The 17,102-nt window shown below is 38.4% G+C and overlaps 2 protein-coding genes across 9 annotated transcripts; both read left to right on the top strand.

Moving 5' to 3' along the window:
* Positions 1-252: 252 nt before the first annotated feature.
* LOC103475609 (beta-1,3-galactosyltransferase 5-like) lies at positions 253-6,456 on the top strand. Its single transcript, XM_008427428.3, has 2 exons — positions 253-951; positions 4,096-6,456. Exons 1-2 carry the CDS (start codon positions 911-913, stop codon positions 5,192-5,194), a joined length of 1,140 nt encoding a protein of 379 aa, XP_008425650.2. The 5' UTR covers positions 253-910; the 3' UTR covers positions 5,195-6,456.
* A 547-nt stretch (positions 6,457-7,003) lies between these two features.
* On the top strand, positions 7,004-16,423 carry LOC103475355 (beta-1,3-galactosyltransferase 2-like). 8 transcript variants are annotated; one of them, XM_081602543.1, is made up of 4 exons: positions 7,004-7,640; positions 10,233-10,304; positions 11,913-11,972; positions 13,050-14,038. In XM_081602543.1, the coding sequence occupies exons 2-4, from the start codon at positions 10,271-10,273 to the stop codon at positions 14,009-14,011; spliced, it is 1,056 nt and encodes a 351-aa protein (XP_081458669.1). In that variant the 5' UTR covers positions 7,004-7,640; positions 10,233-10,270; the 3' UTR covers positions 14,012-14,038. The 8 variants fall into 8 exon arrangements, 7 of the variants coding, with proteins under 7 accessions (XP_081458669.1, XP_081458620.1, XP_008425526.1 ...); XM_081602494.1 differs by having other exon boundaries at positions 7,008-7,640; positions 12,996-14,038; XM_008427304.3 differs by lacking the exon at positions 10,233-10,304 and having other exon boundaries at positions 7,014-7,640; positions 12,996-14,038.
* Positions 16,424-17,102: the final 679 nt, after the last annotated feature.

Here is a 17,102-nt window from a genome sequence, read left to right as displayed (position 1 = left end):
ACAAATAATAGTGGAACTTTGCAGAAGGTGAGAAATTGGGAGGTGGAGGGTTAATTATTGTTATCTAAGAATTTTATTGTGAGCGATCATCTCAAAGTATTCCCAGATATCAGAGATTTTCCTCTTGCTGGCTCCATTTCAGACAATTAATCAAGTTTACTTGTGTAGTACATGTCAGCAACAATACAGTTCAAAGAGATTTACATCATAAAAACACAAAAATATAATTATAAAAAAACAACATAATCTACAATTGAGAAAAGCAGTAACAAACATTACATTTTGATGAGTGCCATGATCAATACACATCAAATATGTTGGTCAATATTCATTTTATTTTGGCTACTGAAGACAAATATTCTCCTCTGATGCGAGACCAAATGAACACCAACCCATGATGCAGCGCGGCTCACCGCGCTTTTACTTTGAAAACCGACACGCAAAATGAAGCAGTCACGTGACCCATGCAATGCGAGGCCTCGTTTGTTGCCAGTCACGTGGTTTTCAGCAAGACGTCACAAGCCTCGAAGCGGGGTTTCATCGGACACGCCCCCTTTTTACTCGGTACAAGCCTCGAAGCCTGAATTCATATGGCCCATCACTACTTCCTCTCACAGTTGAGTGGTTTCAGGGTGTTTTCAGAGCGGGTGGGACAGCCGTGACAGCCTCTCCGTGTCGATAACAGAGGTGCAGCCAAAAACCTTATCAGGCTTTTCGCTGAAGTCAAGAATCCCGCAGCGAGCTGTCACCCCGGCGGGCGGGCGGGCGGACGGACTCCTGCTGCCTGCGGCTCCATCGGTGAGGACCTTCGGGGTTCGGTCGGTCCCCGGCCTCCGGTGGGCTCTCCGCCGAAGTCGGTGTCATTTTGTTCACGTTTTCTGCTCTGAATGGACCAAGGCGACGTCTGGAAATGTTCTGCGGTGATGTGCGGGAGCCCCATCCTTTACATAAGTAAGCTAATGCTTAAATTAGTACATTCCTTTCTGAGTTTATATTCTGTAGCAGGTGGTTCGTGACACTAAACTGTTGAGGGCCTATTATTTTTTGATGAGTGGAGGCGTGGGGGTTATGAGAAAAATAATAATGCTTCGTCGTAAATAAAGTTGGATATGCTGAAAAAAAGAGGTTTTAAATGTACAAAAGACAAACGTTGGTTTTAGATCAGTGGTTCTTAACCTGGGTTCGATCGAACCCCAGGGGTTCGGCGGAGCCTGTGCCGCGGAGGTAAAGACACACTTGTGTAAAGTGGTGATGACGCCCCGCTTTGCCATCACTTGCTGCAGAGGATCACGTTACGTTACATTGCTTAGCCAATCAGAGCTACAGAGGAGCCCTGATTGAAGGAGCTCCACTCTCAGCATGGATTTGAACTTGTGTCCATAGACGTTAACACGTAGACGCCTCATGGAGCGGGCCGGCCCGTTGCTGCGATACGTAACAGCGTCCGCCATATTGAATGTGGAATATGTGGTATGGATCGAACAGAAAGGCTACGTAATGTCATGGATCGAACTTTATAAAGTGCCGTTCTACAAAGTATTTTAAGTTAATACCTGCCATTGACACATTTTCTCACACACATTAATGTATTTGACAATCAAAGAAATTACTAAAGACAGAGTTTCTAACTTTTGATGTGAATATTTAATTGTTTTGGGGCCTTTCTGAATAAAGAGCACAATGTTTTATTTGATAGAAATGATTGATAATTTTTATATTGAAATTGATGAACAGACACACTTTTGCAGTGTTTTATTAAAGAATATATTTACATAATTCCATAATTTAATGTGCATTTAACATTTCAAGACAAACTATTTTCCTGTATTTTTTTATACGTTATTGAGAAATGACTTTTGATTTATAAATCAATCATTGTCAAACATTAAACTACATATTTTTCTTACTTTTTTCAAGAGAATAAATATTTATTACAGTATGTCAACTCTGCTTTTGACAGCAAAGAGTGAAAATAATTCTAACAGAGTAAATTATTTTTATTTCATTACATAAGCTACATTATTACACTAATACTTCAGATTGAGATATTTAAAAATACACACAAAGTGAAAGAATAAAACATTTATTATACTGGGAACACTGGTCACAGGCTACAGTCTGCTGGTCACACTGGGAGAACTCCAATGACTTCTGAGATGTCCTGGTTCACAGGCTAAAGTCAAGGATAAAAGAGAAATTATCCAAAAGTGTAATAGAAAATACATACGATCTATGTTTTGTATATGTTTCTTTCACATTCAGAAAAAGACATTTTCAGCATGTTGGGCTCTGACTCGTAGCATCTTTATAGCTAAATACCGACATGGTGAAGCTGAGCTGGGAAACAGACTGAAGAACAGCAGCTCCAGCTCTGATCCTGACTGATCTTTACTCACAAAATCCTCTGGTTTTTAATTAACTTCTCCTCTAACAGCAGTTTCTCATCAGCTCTCTCTCATTAGAAAACAGTATGAAAACGTTAGCTGCTATGCTAACAATCAGCGGTTATTTCGGGCCAATTTAGCTACATAGGAAATATTTTCCGATTGTTTAGAAGGACATTTCTGGCTGCAAAGTCAAGTAATTCTGATCTTTCATCCTTACCTGGGGAAGGTAATCCTAACGAATCCAGTTTGTTTCATAAAACGGTTGAAACAAGTCCACAGAGCACAGGACTTAAGGAGCTCCGATCGCCCTGCTGCCACATAGAAGATGGCGGACGCTTTTACGTACGACTCAGTGCTCCATGAGGCGTCTACGTATTGATGTCTATGCTTGTGTCTTTAATTACTTCAGCAAAGCTCACCGTTTTTACCAAATTCTATAGTGTAAATTTGCTCCTTAGTCGCATCTTTTCGGGGTTGCTACTGCGTCTAGTGGAGTGGTAACACAACTAATATAATTACATTACTAAATCAGAATACCGCAAAGTGGTGAGAAGGGTTCTGTGAATGCGCATATAAAACTGTACCTCATAAAAGGTTAAGAACCACTGTTTTAGATAAAGCAGCGCCATCATTTTGTTCGCTGCTCTAGAACAAATAACAGGAAGCATGGCAGATGTGCTGTTATGTTGTGGCAGCTAACAGAGGAGCCTTACTTTTTCAGAGAAAATTATTTGCTAAATAAAACCAAATTAGTCAGGGTGGGGTTTCTTGTTGCCCTAAGAAAAGTGTCATCAGCAAACAAACATTTAGAAATTATAGAAGTTCAGAAATATATCTCAGTCAAGCACTTTTTATCCTCAAAAATGTTTGATTTTTGTTTTCTTTGCTTGTTTATATGTATGAGTATGATCAGAAATACTTATGTATTGGTTGCTTTAGTTTTTGGAAGAAAATTCTGTTTGATAAACATTTAAAATTTTGTTGGGACAGGTTGGGATAGGGGCAAGAAAAGACTGAAAGTTAAAGGATGCTTAAAAAACCCTTGCTTGTAACATTTCTCTGGAGGACAGGGTAAACAGGTGATTGATTCACAAGGAAGGATGGGGACAGGTTCAACACTTTGTGAGTCCAACTATTTAGGTACAATGATCTTCAATGTACAATTGCGAGTAATTTTGAGATTTTATACCAAAAAGGAAAGGTGATGCAGCACAGTGAAGATCCAGGAACAACGTTTTTGGAACATGTTCCCGGCATTAAAATTTAATTAAATTAATAAATTAAGTTTGTCCATTTGAACATTAAATATCTTGAGTTTGTAGTGAATTCAGCTGAATATAGGATGAAAAGTATTTGCAAATAACCCCATTCTGTGTGTAGTCATATTTTACTCAATGGCCAAACTTCATTGGAGTTGGGGCTATAATAAGGCCTTTAAGGAGCCCAGGAGTTTAGACTTATGATAATGAACTGTATTGAAAACCGGACAATGTACAACTCAAACAGATGCCACAGTGTGATGTGCTGTACTAGATTATAGCAAAAGCTAATTTGCATCTGCAGTCCCTTGACGACAATTTACAAAAATGGACATGCAATAAAATAAGACAGAACAAAGTAGAATCTGTGGCGAGACATAGATTATGGCAAGGAGGGATTCCAACTCATCACCAAATATGCTAACCAGTTTTAATTCTTTTCTCTACAGAAAACCTTTATGTCAGGAGAAGACGTCGTCATTTCGCTTTTGGTTTCAGTTCCTGGTTCTTTTTTGCCTGCTGATCCTCTGTCTCTTATACACCATGTGCAATAACACACAGTCACTATGTGAAGGTTTTTCTCTCCAAAAGACCTTCAACTGGGTTTTTGTCCAAACTTCTCTGGGTAATGCACCGCCTTATGGAGTCCACCTGAAACACAGACTTATGCTAAATGATATGCATGACAACACAGAGCCACATCCTGCGCAGCAGCAGCGCCTTCAGTACCATGAAGCTTATCCGCACAACTACAGATTTGTCATGGAGAACGCCGAGGTTTGCAAAGTCAACTCGCCTTTCCTGGTTCTGATGGTGCCGGTGGCTCCAAGCAACGTTGCGGCTCGGGACGCGATCCGGGCAACGTGGGGCAAAGACCGAGTGGTCCAGGGCGAGACGGTACTCACTCTGTTCGTGTTGGGTCTCGATGGGGAAATTGATGTCAAGGAGCTCCAACAGGAGAACCAGCAGCACAACGATCTGATCCAGAGTAACTTCCTGGACACGTATCTCAACCTGACCATTAAAACCATGGTGATCATGGACTGGCTGGCCACGCGCTGCCCTGCAGCGGCCTACGCCATGAAGGTGGACTCTGACATGTTCCTGAACGTCGATAACCTGGTGATCATGTTGAAGAAACCAGGGATCCCCCAAAAGAACTACCTGACAGGATTGCTTAAGGGCAATGTGCCTGTTATCCGGTCCAAGGACTCCAAGTGGTACGTTCCCGAGGAGCTGTACCCTGACCCCCAGTACCCCATATACGCCCAGGGCATGGGGTACGTCTTTTCCAATGACCTTCCCGCCAAATTTGTGGAGGTCTCAAAATATATCAAGCCTTTTAACATAGAAGATGTTTATATTGGGATGTGCATAAAAAATCTCGGACTTTCAGTTACATCTCCTCCGGATTACTCTCAGTTTAGGGACTATAACACAAGATATGATCGCTGTGAATTCTCTAAGATCATTACGTACATTCTTGATTCTTCAGAACAACTGATCGATTATTGGACAGACTACAAGAAGCCTGGACCTCACTGTTAGGACAAACATTAATAGTGATATGGGATTTACTTTTTATAATTTTTTAATTAGGATTTTTTTTTTTATGTTCTTACACTGGAATCTTTTGTTTCAGAAACTTTCAATCTGCACTTTATTGTAAAACAGGGAATTTATTATTATTATTTTGACATGTTTTATTTAAAACTCATTGCTGTCACACTGAGCAGCATTGAAGTTAAATTTAATTCACTCTAAAAATAATTTCTCTTTTTTGAGTGTTCCCCCCCCCCCCACTTCATCCGTCTAACAGATTTATATTTATCAAAAACTTTTCTGACTATTGCATGTAGCTAAAGGTTCAACCTAGTCAGGTTTATCTTGTTCAAGCCACTACCAGTGCTTCGCAGATGTACAAATACTTTTGCATATTTTCAATATTTATTCATGTTAAAGCCTGGAATTGTGAATGTGTCTATTAAATGTAATTAATCTTGAACTGATTTTTAAATAAGATTTATAATTTTTTTTCATTGCTAGATGTGGGATTCTGGTGGAGACATGCCCTAAAAGGCCTGCAGCAGAAATTGCAGAGAATGATAGTTCAGCAAACGAATAACTCAGGGTGACTGAATGCAAATGCAAAAGCACTTTTGTATCACAAAAAACAATACATTCAATGGAATTGATTAAAAACTATAATTGACGAAGAGCAAGTTTGTAAACAAAACCCAATATACAATTATTCAGAATTTAATATACTGTCCACTCCTGCTTTGATGTTATTTATTTTTTTACGATATGTCAAACATTTTGCTTTTAGACAATGTATTGTACATATGTTCCCATTGTTTGGGATACATTTAAAATTAAATGAATATGATTGCAATGTTATTGATTTTTGTTAAATCTGCTCTTTTAGAATTTGGCTGTTTATAAAAAACAATTGTCAAATAAATTTTTCTAATGAACGAAGCCAAATGAAATTAGGTTTTGTTTGCACTTCACCAAAAATCATAAAGAAAAGACAGTTTGATTTATTTAAATGCGACTCTCGTGTTTTCTGTTGGCTTCAAAGGCAGCAAACGGCACATGAAGTTTGGAATTGTAATTAGCAGCTTTCTCGTGAAGTCTTTGCTAAATTACTTCCTCGGTAAAGAAATCCTGTTTACATCTACCGAAGTCACAATCTGCCAAGTGGGTTGTAGTGTTGTGCAGTGCAGAGCATGTTTTAAAAAAAAACGGTCTTAATGTATAATATCTGTATTGAGCTTGCAAAGTTCCACTAAAGTGCTTTTTCTGTGTCCAGTTGTGTCATTCTACCTCACTTTAACTATCACTAGTATAAAACAAACATGACTTGCATATAAGTGTATTGAGAGAGGACCTTTGATGGTTGGCAGAACTGGAAATTGGTCAACAAGTCATTGTTTTTGTTCAGATATTTATCAGCTCCTGCAGGACTTTTTTTGGTTTTGACCAGTAGTGGAATGTGGGAGCAGATTTCCCAGACAGAACTGAGCAGGAAGGCTGACCGGGTGCAAACTTCCTCAGGAAGGGAGCAATTCTGACTAAGCATTTTAAAAAAAAAGTATTTAGTTCATGGTCCTGTAATAACTACAAGAACCATCACATTTATTCAAGAGATGACTGATGATTCTCTATGATCCATAACAAAATATCAGTAAGTCTGCATTTAAACTCATTAACGTTCCTATTACAGAGCATACCAATTTGCCAAAACAAAATGCAGACTATTAAACCTTACATGACTACTAAACATGCCTGTTTTCAGCTTGAACTTAAATACAAACAAGAAATTGTGTTCATTTGTTTTTCATTTGAAAATTCGTTATTACGTTGGATAAACGACAAAAAGTCAAATCGAAACAAAGATGTAAAAAACGGCAAGGTTCGCCTGACACCTAGTGGCATAAAAAGGTTATTGCACGAGTGGGATTTGAAATCGAAATTGACTATATACTGTGCAACTATATATTAGAGCAGTGGTATATATAGTCTAAAATAGTGTGGAAAAAGTGTTTACCTCCCTGCCGAGTTCCTATTTCTTTTACGTGTTCGTCACTCTCAAGTGTTTCAGAGCATAAAGTCAATCTAGATATTAGACAAAGACGACACAAGTTTTTTTTTTTTTTTTGTCAAAGTGGCGGAAAGAGGCCTCCATAGATTTACGTCGAAGCTTAAACCTTTCGAACAGTGAATCATGTTTGCTGTGAAAGCTGTTTGGTTTTGCTCTGTTGTTGGCCAGAGCCGACAAGGAAGCGGGGCGTGTCCAGTCCGCTGACAAGGATCTGTACCCTCAGGTAGCAATACCTTTCAATGGCCGCGCGCAGTTGTTTTATTTTTCCACCGTGTCATGTTACATCTACTTTAACATGACTTCCCATCTGCTGGGAGCGTTTCTGTACCTCAGAGAAGACGTCGAAGAGAGGAAGAGTGTCTGAAAAACAAAGCGAGGAACACAAAGGTAGGCTACGGGAGGGGAAATACAAAGTTATCGACGGGTTGTTAGACGATATAACTCGGTTAGCTTCCGATTATCGGACTGCAGGATGAAACACCTCAACCGTGTTCAGTTTTACACAAGTTTGGGGTCGTGTTCTTAGAGAAAATCATCTGGTGCAGGCAGCATACATCACCTACTTCCTTATTTTCTAAGTAAAGTTTTCCTACATGTTGCGGTCTAAATTTAATCACAAAAAACTCCATACATATGTAATAGCTGTTTTATTTTAACAATATTATAGATGTGAAGTTGGTCAAAATTGGTTTATTCGGCACGTTTCTCACTAGTGAATCACGAACGATCCGATTCTTTTGAACGGCTCTTTACCATGAATGACAGGATTCGAGGACTTGTTACTCCTTGGTTCATAGCTGAGTGTTTGCAGTTATTGTGCTGCCTTAATTGTTATAGTTAACGGTGTACGAGAGGAATTTTGTTTCTGCCAAATCAACTCAAGTCCACTTCTTTCCTGTTTATTACATTTTCCTCCTTTTTGTCTCTATATTACAAATGGCACTAAAATATAAAAAAATATACACCTGTAAAAAATAAAAAACTACATTAGTATTTGACATTTTGAATTTTTTGAAAAAAAAAAATATATATATATATATATATATAAAATTCTGCGGTTATATACTGAATGCAGATGATTGAACTTTTTTTGTGAACTTCACTCATGAGGATGAAGATTAAACTTTTATGGATAAACAGGATTGTTCTTATAAAGATATACACTTACAAAAATTGATAATTTGAACATGTTTTTGAAGTGAAAGTATCCTGAAGATTAGGTTCCCTTCAGAGATCCATAATCCCAAATTTACAGAGTATTGTTGTGTTCAGTTAGTGAGATTCATGGTTTATTTCTTTTATTTCCTTCAGTCGTGTGAAAAGTAGAAACCTAAACAAGCCATTCAGGTTTTGGATCCAGAACCTTAAATCCCCCAGCCTAACAGTCCTCCTGTCTGTTTCTGCCTGCTGAAGGCATTGCTTTTGATTTGAGGAACCTGTTCAACTTGTCGACTTGCATAAACAGGATTCTCTCACTTTTACTCTTCACCAAACTTTATTTTACCTTGCAAGTGTAAACTAAAATAGTCATGTTTAAAATTTAAGGTTTTAAATTTTAAAAATAATAATGACTTTGAAAAAAATTTAATAGCATAATTATTTTCTCAAATTATGTTGTATTAACCCAACTATGTAAACCATCCAAACAGTCTACACCAGGGGTGCTCAAACCTTTTGAGAGCAAGATCTACTTTTTCTCTCACCAGCCGCCTGAGATCTACCTCATGACACAAAGACATAAAAATTGCAAATTAAACTCTAATTACTTATTTTATATGCGAATATACATCAGTTATAGCAGAAATAATAAAGTGACAGAAAACCTAATCTAGTTTCTTCCTCAGTGAGATTCTGACACTGGGAGCAGGTTACTGGTTTCTCAGTCAGAAGCTGGTTGCAAACCTGACGCCAGCAGGTGTCAGTCAGTCATGGTAGATCTGAAATTTGGTTTGATGACCTCGATATGAGAAAATACAGACTGATAGGGGGAACCAAAGAGCCCAATAAAGGTAAAGGCAAATCTTCTGAAGTCGGGATATAATTAATTTAATTTCACATAATTATCGCGGTAGAATTTGTTAAAACTTAAATGAAATATATTTGTCCTATTTGATGTTTGTTGTGACGTATGCTCACAAACGAACGAGGTAATTAGTCCAATTTTGTCGTTTATTGAATGTTCAGAAACTACAGCAGATGTGATGAGCCACAGCAAAGGTAAAAAAAAAGGTAAAACAACCCGAACAGACTATCAACTGAAAACATCTCCTACCTTTTTACTCTCGGTCTCTGTCGTTTAAGCACACCCGTTGCCGTGGCAACCGCCTGCACCCCGCAAGCCGAGCAAAGATTACATTAAAAACACAACATTCAGTCCGTTACGATATCAGGTTTCCAGGCTTGATATTTATTTCTCGATTATTAATAAGCCTCTCATGAACACAGCGGTGGTTGCGTAGCTAATTTAAACTCCTACTCTGTTCGTCAGTCGGTCTTTGAGTCGCTTTTTTTTGTTTTTGTTTTTTTGTTAATGGAACCGAAACGCACAGAGTTGCGCAACACCTTGTTGAAACAATTACTGAGATTATTAATTTTAACACGTTTCGTTGACTTTTTATAATTATTCTTTTTTAATGAAGCTACAAACGTTTAGGATCTTAGTGAATTGGTGTAATGGGTCTGCCTTTTGGTTTTTATAAAAAGAACACAATAATAATAGAAATTTAATCTGCGCTAATGTTGATATAGATCAGAAACAGAGCTCATATAACTAACTCCAGATGTCTCTGAAGTGGTTACATTTACATTTTATAACTTTAATAACTTTTAAAGCCATTAATGGTCTTAGTTCCTCATACGTAACATATCTGAAGAAAGTTTTTTAATCATGCCAAAAGTGGGAAGGGGAAACTCACAGAGACGCAACGGTCTTCCTCCAGACAGAAATATGTAACTTTTATAAAAAACATTGTTTTACAGTGTGCTGTGGTGGTGCAGGGGTTAAGCACAACCCACATATGGAGGCCTTGGTCCTTGACGTGGCCGTCACAGGTTTGATTCCCGGCCTGGCGACCTTTGCCGCATGTCTTCCCCATCTCTCATTACCCACTTTCCTGTCAGTTAACTATCAAATAAAGGCCAATAAGACCAAAAAAATATATTGTTTTACGTATTTGTTTAAACTGTGACAGTACGGTATGAGACAGAAGATCTGTGAAAGAAATCCACATCCTCTGTGTTCTCCCAGCACTAGCTAGAAACAACCAATCATAGCCAAGAGGCGGGTCTTAGTGCTGTCAATCACACCCATTTACACGCCACTCACCCCCGCTGTTGGCAGAGCCTGATGTGAATGCTAAAGCTAGATAGCATGTCCACCGATGACAGCGGATAAACGGTTTTTCTGTAACGGTGAGTTGTTTCTTCACCATTAGCACATTTAGCTGCTCATACATGATCTTGATTAACAGCAGTAAGGCCCTCCTCCTGGCTATGTTTGGTTGTTTTGGTGTTTCTCCAGACGGCAATAGTAGCTCAAGGACGAGGTGGAGCAGGTCAATCTTTTCACAGATTGTGTCATATTATACTGTCACAACATGGTGACAGTTTCAACAAATATATTAAAAAAAACATACTTTTTTTTTTTTTATAAAAGTTGCATACTGCACCTTTAATGAATGGGAATCCCCTGCCAACCAGGAAAACTTGTCTGATTTGGATCACTGGCTCTTGAGCAGATCTTGAGTTCAGTGCCAAGTAGGAAAACCAATGTTTTCGATGAACATTTCAACAGTTGGTTGGCGTCCCACCCTCATCAACCGCCAGGCTGCCATATTTCTCCTCTGATCTGGAGGCAAGTAAAACAGGAAGTCAAAGCAAGAGGAGGAGTTTAATTTTTCTGAGACGGCAGGCGTCTGTTTCTGTCAGGTGTTCTTAGGTTAGGTTCTCATTCTGTTTATGAACCAGTATGCTTTAGGTAATGTGTTCATTCCAGAGTCAGATTGTAGAACCGCTTGTCTGAGACGTGGAAGAAAAAATAAGATGAATAACTTACTGAGAGGTACTGTTGTTTTCATTTTTTTTTTTCACAACTTTGTGTTGCTTCCTCAAATCGAAAACATTTTTACACATTGGTTGTAGCAAGTTTCAAAGGTGTTGGAAACGTATTTTACTGAAGTTTAGTGAAATGAGTACAGAAAAGATTCTGATGGTGTTTCTTTTTGTTTCTTCCGCTGTTGTGGCCCCAGTGGTTTTTATCTCTACTTACGCCACACATACAGAAAATACAAATATGTCACTGTGTGAGAAAACAGTGTGTGTGTCCTAACTGGGTGTGTACAGTGGAAAAGGTTTAAAGATAAGATTAAGAAAGTGATAAATTAGGTCTGCATCCGCAAACCCTGTTGTTTTTCTCCTTGTTCCTGAGTTACTTGTTTTTTGTGTTGCAACTTTGTCTCCTTAAAGGTGAAACATCAAACTCTATAAGTAACAGAAAGTTGACATATTGTCAGGACTGTTTACTTCCTGTTTTCTCACTATAAATGTATAAATATGGTCAAAATATATGATTAATGCCTAAAATTATTCTTTGTATTTAGTCCCTTTTTTAGCCCTAAATTTAGTTGTTTTATTTGACATTCTTGTCTTTATTTTCAGCAGATCTGGGACATTTTTCACATGGTTTGGCTCGTGGACATTGCCTGAGAGCTGCATTAACAGGTATGTGCAACTTATTTACCCTATATAGAAATATTTTGACTTTATCTTTTCTCATCATTTGAGTGCTTAAAGATCCATATATTAAAGCTTGCTAGTACAGCGAGTCCATTAATATTCACTCAGCTGCTTTGGGTTTGTCTGCTGCACATCCATGATACGACAAATATCCTCAAAGAGCCGTTAATGCTGTTAAAAGTGTTACAGCTTTCTCTGCATTCAATGCATAAAATTAAATATTAAACATCTTTCCTGTTGTAATTTGACACTTGTCAATAAAACAGATTTGATTTGACTGGCTAAAATAATATTTAAGCCCACAAATGTTGAAGTTTGAAACTCTATTTATGTGGCCCAATTAAACAATAGAGTGGCCGTGGGGGTATTTTGTTAAACTTTTGCATTTATGAAGAAAGATTTTTGTTTCAGGTTTACATTAAGAACTATCAGACATAACATTATTAATAAATCACATCTTCACATGTTAACTTTTATACTTCCGTGTTCATGAATGAGTTTGTAGAAATATGTTTTTGATTATTTACTCAGGAAAAGGCTCAGGAGTTAAAACTAATGGACATCAATAAAATGTATGTTGCTCCTCTAATCCTAAATTAATTCAGTTTCAAGGCAAATTTTAATCTTTCCACTGATGGACTTGTCTGCTGTGGATGTGCCCACCATCAGATTATGCTGCCTTAGAGTTTTGGTTGCCAGGCAACAGAAACCAGTTCCAACTGGAAATGCTACAGTCAGTCAACTTAAAATCCGATTAGGTTTTTGGGGGTTTTTTTCACTTTGACCAGCTTGAATTTAAAGGTATTGCTCATTGGCTAGACAATTAAGAAGTATTTTCATTTAAAAATGCTAAAATAATAACAATTCTTGGAAACCTGTCTTGTACATTAACAGTATTTGAGTATAGCATGTTCTTTACTCAGAACTTAGTCCTTTACACATGCTTTGCTCTGAAAGTTTTGCAATAACATTACTTTTTTTTATATATATATATATATATACACACAGTTCTAATGGACAACAGGAGACAACTGAAGGACATCTTCATCTGCGTTTTGGTAGGAGTGACATTGGTCATCATTTACCTTACCTATGACAACGAGCCTGATCGCCTGTATGGACCAGCATATAAAAAGTCCAACGTCACGGCCTCTATGCCGCCTGAGCCAAAGTGGGAGGACCCAGGACCGTACCATGTGTCCTACCCACGGAACTACAGATTCTTCATGGATAACTCTCCAACGTGCAAGACCACCAACCCGTTCCTGATCTTGATGGTTCCCGTTGCTCCCACCAATTTGGAAGGTCGGGACGCCATCCGAAGAACGTGGGGGGGTAAGAAAATGGTCCTGGGTCAGCTGGTTGAGACCGTCTTCATAGTGGGGCTACCTGGAGGGGTCGACGCCAACCAGCAGCAGGCGAGACTGAAACAGGAGAGCGAGCGGTATCGTGATCTCATTCAGAGTAACTTCCAGGACAGCTACCGCAACTTGACCATCAAGACCATGGTCATGCTGGAGTGGCTGGCTCAACACTGCGCCAAGGCCAGCTTTGTGATAAAAATCGACTCGGATATGTTACTGCATGTTGACAATTTGGTTGCATTGTTACTGGACCCCAAGACGCCTAAGGAAAACTACATGACGGGTTTGGTATGGTGGCACAGCCCAGTTTTAAGAAACCCTTTCAACAAGTTCTACATGCCAACCCACGTGATCGCAGAGCCGGAGTATCCCCCCTACCCTCTGGGCATGGCTTACGTCATGTCTCTGGATCTACCCAAGAAGATCCTGAGAGTATCGTCTCAAATCAAGCCCATCTACATTGAAGACGCATACCTGGGTATGTGCCTGAAACGTCTGGGTGTCTCTCCTACCGACCCTCCCGACCAGAGGATGTTTCAGGTCATCCCCCGGCATCCTTTGAGCAGCTGCGATCTCTCCAAAGTGATCGCCATTACTACGATGAGCATGTCACAGATGCACATCTACTGGCAGAGGATCGTGCAGGGAGTTCACTGCTGAGCCTGATTTAAATATTGATTATTTTTGGATGGTTTGGCAAAGTTTCTGGTTCATTTTGGTTCACGGAAGGAAAGGAAAGCCCTATTCGCATGGGATAAGCATTCTTTTTGATGAAAAGGCTGAATCCCAGGTCAACAGGGATTTGCTGGCTTGGACCCCAAAAGGTTTTCAGTTACAGCCAATGCAGCCTCCATTCTTAGCCAGAAGCAAATAAAAATGTGGCCAGGAAAACAAAAATATATAATAACGTTTTGGATCCCAACCATTTCTGTCCAAATCGCTGAGATACCGATTTGCATTGGATCAGTTTTTATCATAGGACCTCGGAGTTCAGTAGATAATTTGCTGGAGAACTTTTACTTTACAAATTACTGGCATGGTCGATTCGCACGGGATTAACAATGAAGAAAATCCATGTAATTCTTACAAATAGCATTTGGTCCACAGGTAAAACTAATCCCATGTGAATAGGGTATAATGTTGTTTTAAATTATTTTAGTAGTTTTGGAAGTAATTTTTTTTACTTATGCATAGAGAGCAGTCATTCTTCTGTGTACACAACATTTTTTACATTCAGTTTGTATTTGGCTGCTATCTGTAGAGTTTTTAACTTTCTTCCCCTTGTATACATATATTTTTTTCATGCACATTAAGCTGCAGTAACAGATTATGCAGGCCCAAATTTAAAGAAATGTAGCACATTTAGGATAAACATCAAATTTGGTTTGCCTGTTGTATAAGACACACTCCCGTTTTGTATAGGGTCTTTGTATTGGGTTGAAAGATGGGAAAAAGCTTCCCTACCAGTTGTTGCTGTTTTGCAGTGAGTTAGCTAAGGTAGCTAGCTAACACTTAGTCACTCTGATCGTTTTAGCTAACTTTAGCAGCTTAAAATAACTAAAATCCACAATACACAACACAATATAAGCTTTTATTTGATGTCTGTACATTCACAAGAGACTATTTGCAGCTGCTTTTACAGCCATCTATTAATTCAACTAATCAGCTAACTGTGAGTCTCTCTGGAGAGTCCTTGAAGATAATTTTCTAGGAAGTTATTAAATTGCACCTACTCTGAGGTTGCTCTGATAATCTTTAAGGGAAATGTAGGCAGCTATGAAGCACATTACACAAAGTGGTGATTAAGGATAGAATTGGAGGGGAAAAAAACTTGAAGGTAGAGAAGATTCATGTTGGAAGGTTAGAGTAAAAATATTAATTTATTTTAAAATGAATAAATGTCTCTGTGATCTTTTCCTGTAAAAAAAAGAAAAAAAAGGTTTACAGGATAAATTAAGATTGCTATTGTTACAGCAGTAGTTTGTCACTACACCAGAAGGGGGCAGGCTAGCACTGCATAAAAGCTGTAATCCCACCCTGCACTGACTTAAACTCTCAGGACTGCTTCACAAACAGCGGTTACATCTTTTAACACCTTTCAGTCACTTGTCTTGGAAGTATAATCACATTGGCACACGAGTAGTTGCTACAGCGTCAGCTGAGGAAACAGCTGACGCTGTTTCTGTTACTGTCATGGCTGATTCTCCACGATGAGACCAGCTAACCATGCTTTAGTGATATTCAGTAAGCAATACAGAAAGGACAGGCCTTGACTGACATGATCATGGTTGTTTTTTCTTAAAATCTCTTAGAAATAGTAGTAATAATAATACTAATAGTACTGTGACATGGTCAAGAGGTGAAACTAAATCCAAGCCTCAAAAATCGTAGTTCATATTGGACTTTTTATGACCTTGTTAATGACTTGCAATAATAATTGGAGGTTGATGAAATTGACTACGCTATACTTTAAGAAAAATTCCCAATAAGACAATGACAAATGATTGATTTATATAGCTTCTTTACATTCTGTTAATGACTGGACTACAGGTTTGCTGTCACCCTTGGATTTTGGGTGTACTATCTGAATTTTTTAAAATAAATATTATATGGCTCAGTCATCAGATTGATTGTTTTATTGTTATGAAAGGTTACGTCTTCCTCTCACATCCTGTTTCTGTTTAGACTGTTTTGTTTGGATGTGTGTCTGCTGAGTCTTCACCCAGGTTTATTTGTTGTCTCACTATTTTAGGTAGTTTTAGGCATAAACACACAGAGAGAAGACTATGCAGACTTTTCCAGTTGTGCACACGACCGAAGAAATTGTTCATCTTCTCTCCTGTTGACGTTGCTACAGGGTGCTACTGTGTATAATATCTTTCTGTGGTATGGGTATAAATATATTTCTTTGTATTTCTTTGATGAAGTACTGAAAGTCATGTAAAGTGTTTTTCTTTGATGACTGAATTAGAAAGTCCTTTTGGCAAAAGTGGATTGTGCAACGTAACAGCAGGGGAAGTAATAACAGTAACACTGGTGAGTTTATTAAAGTATTTCTTTTTGTTCCCTAAAGGTTGGATTTTCTACATAATTCATGCCGCTGCACTTTTACGCATGTTTTTACACACAGTCGTTCTCATAAACTCATAAAGGACAGAACTCTTAGTTCTGTCCTTTATGAGTTTCTTGATCATGAAAGTACTAACGATTGCAGTCACATCAGAGCATTTAAAAAGCCATTTGTGCACAGAAAAGGCTCCGTTTTGCTCAGACCAGGTGTTTCAGTAATGTCCTCCCCTCCACCCCAACCTCTTTCTTCTCCGGCTGGCAGACTGGCTGCCCTCTCCATCACCGTCTGAAAACAGACTGCACGGAGTTGTAAACTGTTTGGGCTACAGACACAATGTCTCACACACTCACTCCATCGTTTCTTTTATATTTTTTTACATATAAATATACACTTAAAAAGCTCATTTCACAGGCTCCAAATTTAAATGAAATTACTTTGTTGCACTTAGAATCTGACAGGGTGATACTTTTAGAAAGCTGGTACTGAAACTTTTAAAATAAAATGGGAATATCGGTCATCAATTAATGTTTATAATTCTAAAAAAATGTTAAGTTTTATGTGTGCTGTTCACTGGCGTTATTTAAACCAAAGAGCAACAGTCCATTGATGCTAAACCTGCAGTAATTTGATAACCATGTGCTGTCTCAATTTTAAATTATGCTTACAGTGCCACCTGGTGGT

Source organism: Poecilia reticulata, chromosome 1 (genome assembly GCF_904066995.2).
Source record: "Poecilia reticulata chromosome 1, P_reticulata-male-v2, whole genome shotgun sequence".
Lineage (NCBI taxonomy): Eukaryota > Metazoa > Chordata > Actinopteri > Cyprinodontiformes > Poeciliidae > Poecilia > Poecilia reticulata.
The sequence above is the reverse complement of the archived record's forward strand: the minus strand, read 5'-3'. Positions and strand labels throughout refer to the sequence as shown.

Bases quoted from the DNA above. Each gene is read 5' to 3' on its own strand.
- LOC103475355 (XM_017307315.2), top strand. From the start codon at position 9,217: ATGAGAAAATACAGACTGATAGGGGGAACCAAAGAGCCCAATAAAG. The intron at 9,263-11,909 runs GTAAAGGCAAAT...CTTTATTTTCAG, and splicing joins AACCAAAGAGCCCAATAAAG to CAGATCTGGGACATTTTTCA. The intron at 11,973-12,995 runs GTATGTGCAACT...ATATACACACAG, and splicing joins CCTGAGAGCTGCATTAACAG to TTCTAATGGACAACAGGAGA.
- LOC103475609 (XM_008427428.3), top strand. From the start codon at position 911: ATGTTCTGCGGTGATGTGCGGGAGCCCCATCCTTTACATAA. The intron at 952-4,095 runs GTAAGCTAATGC...TTTTCTCTACAG, and splicing joins GAGCCCCATCCTTTACATAA to AAAACCTTTATGTCAGGAGA.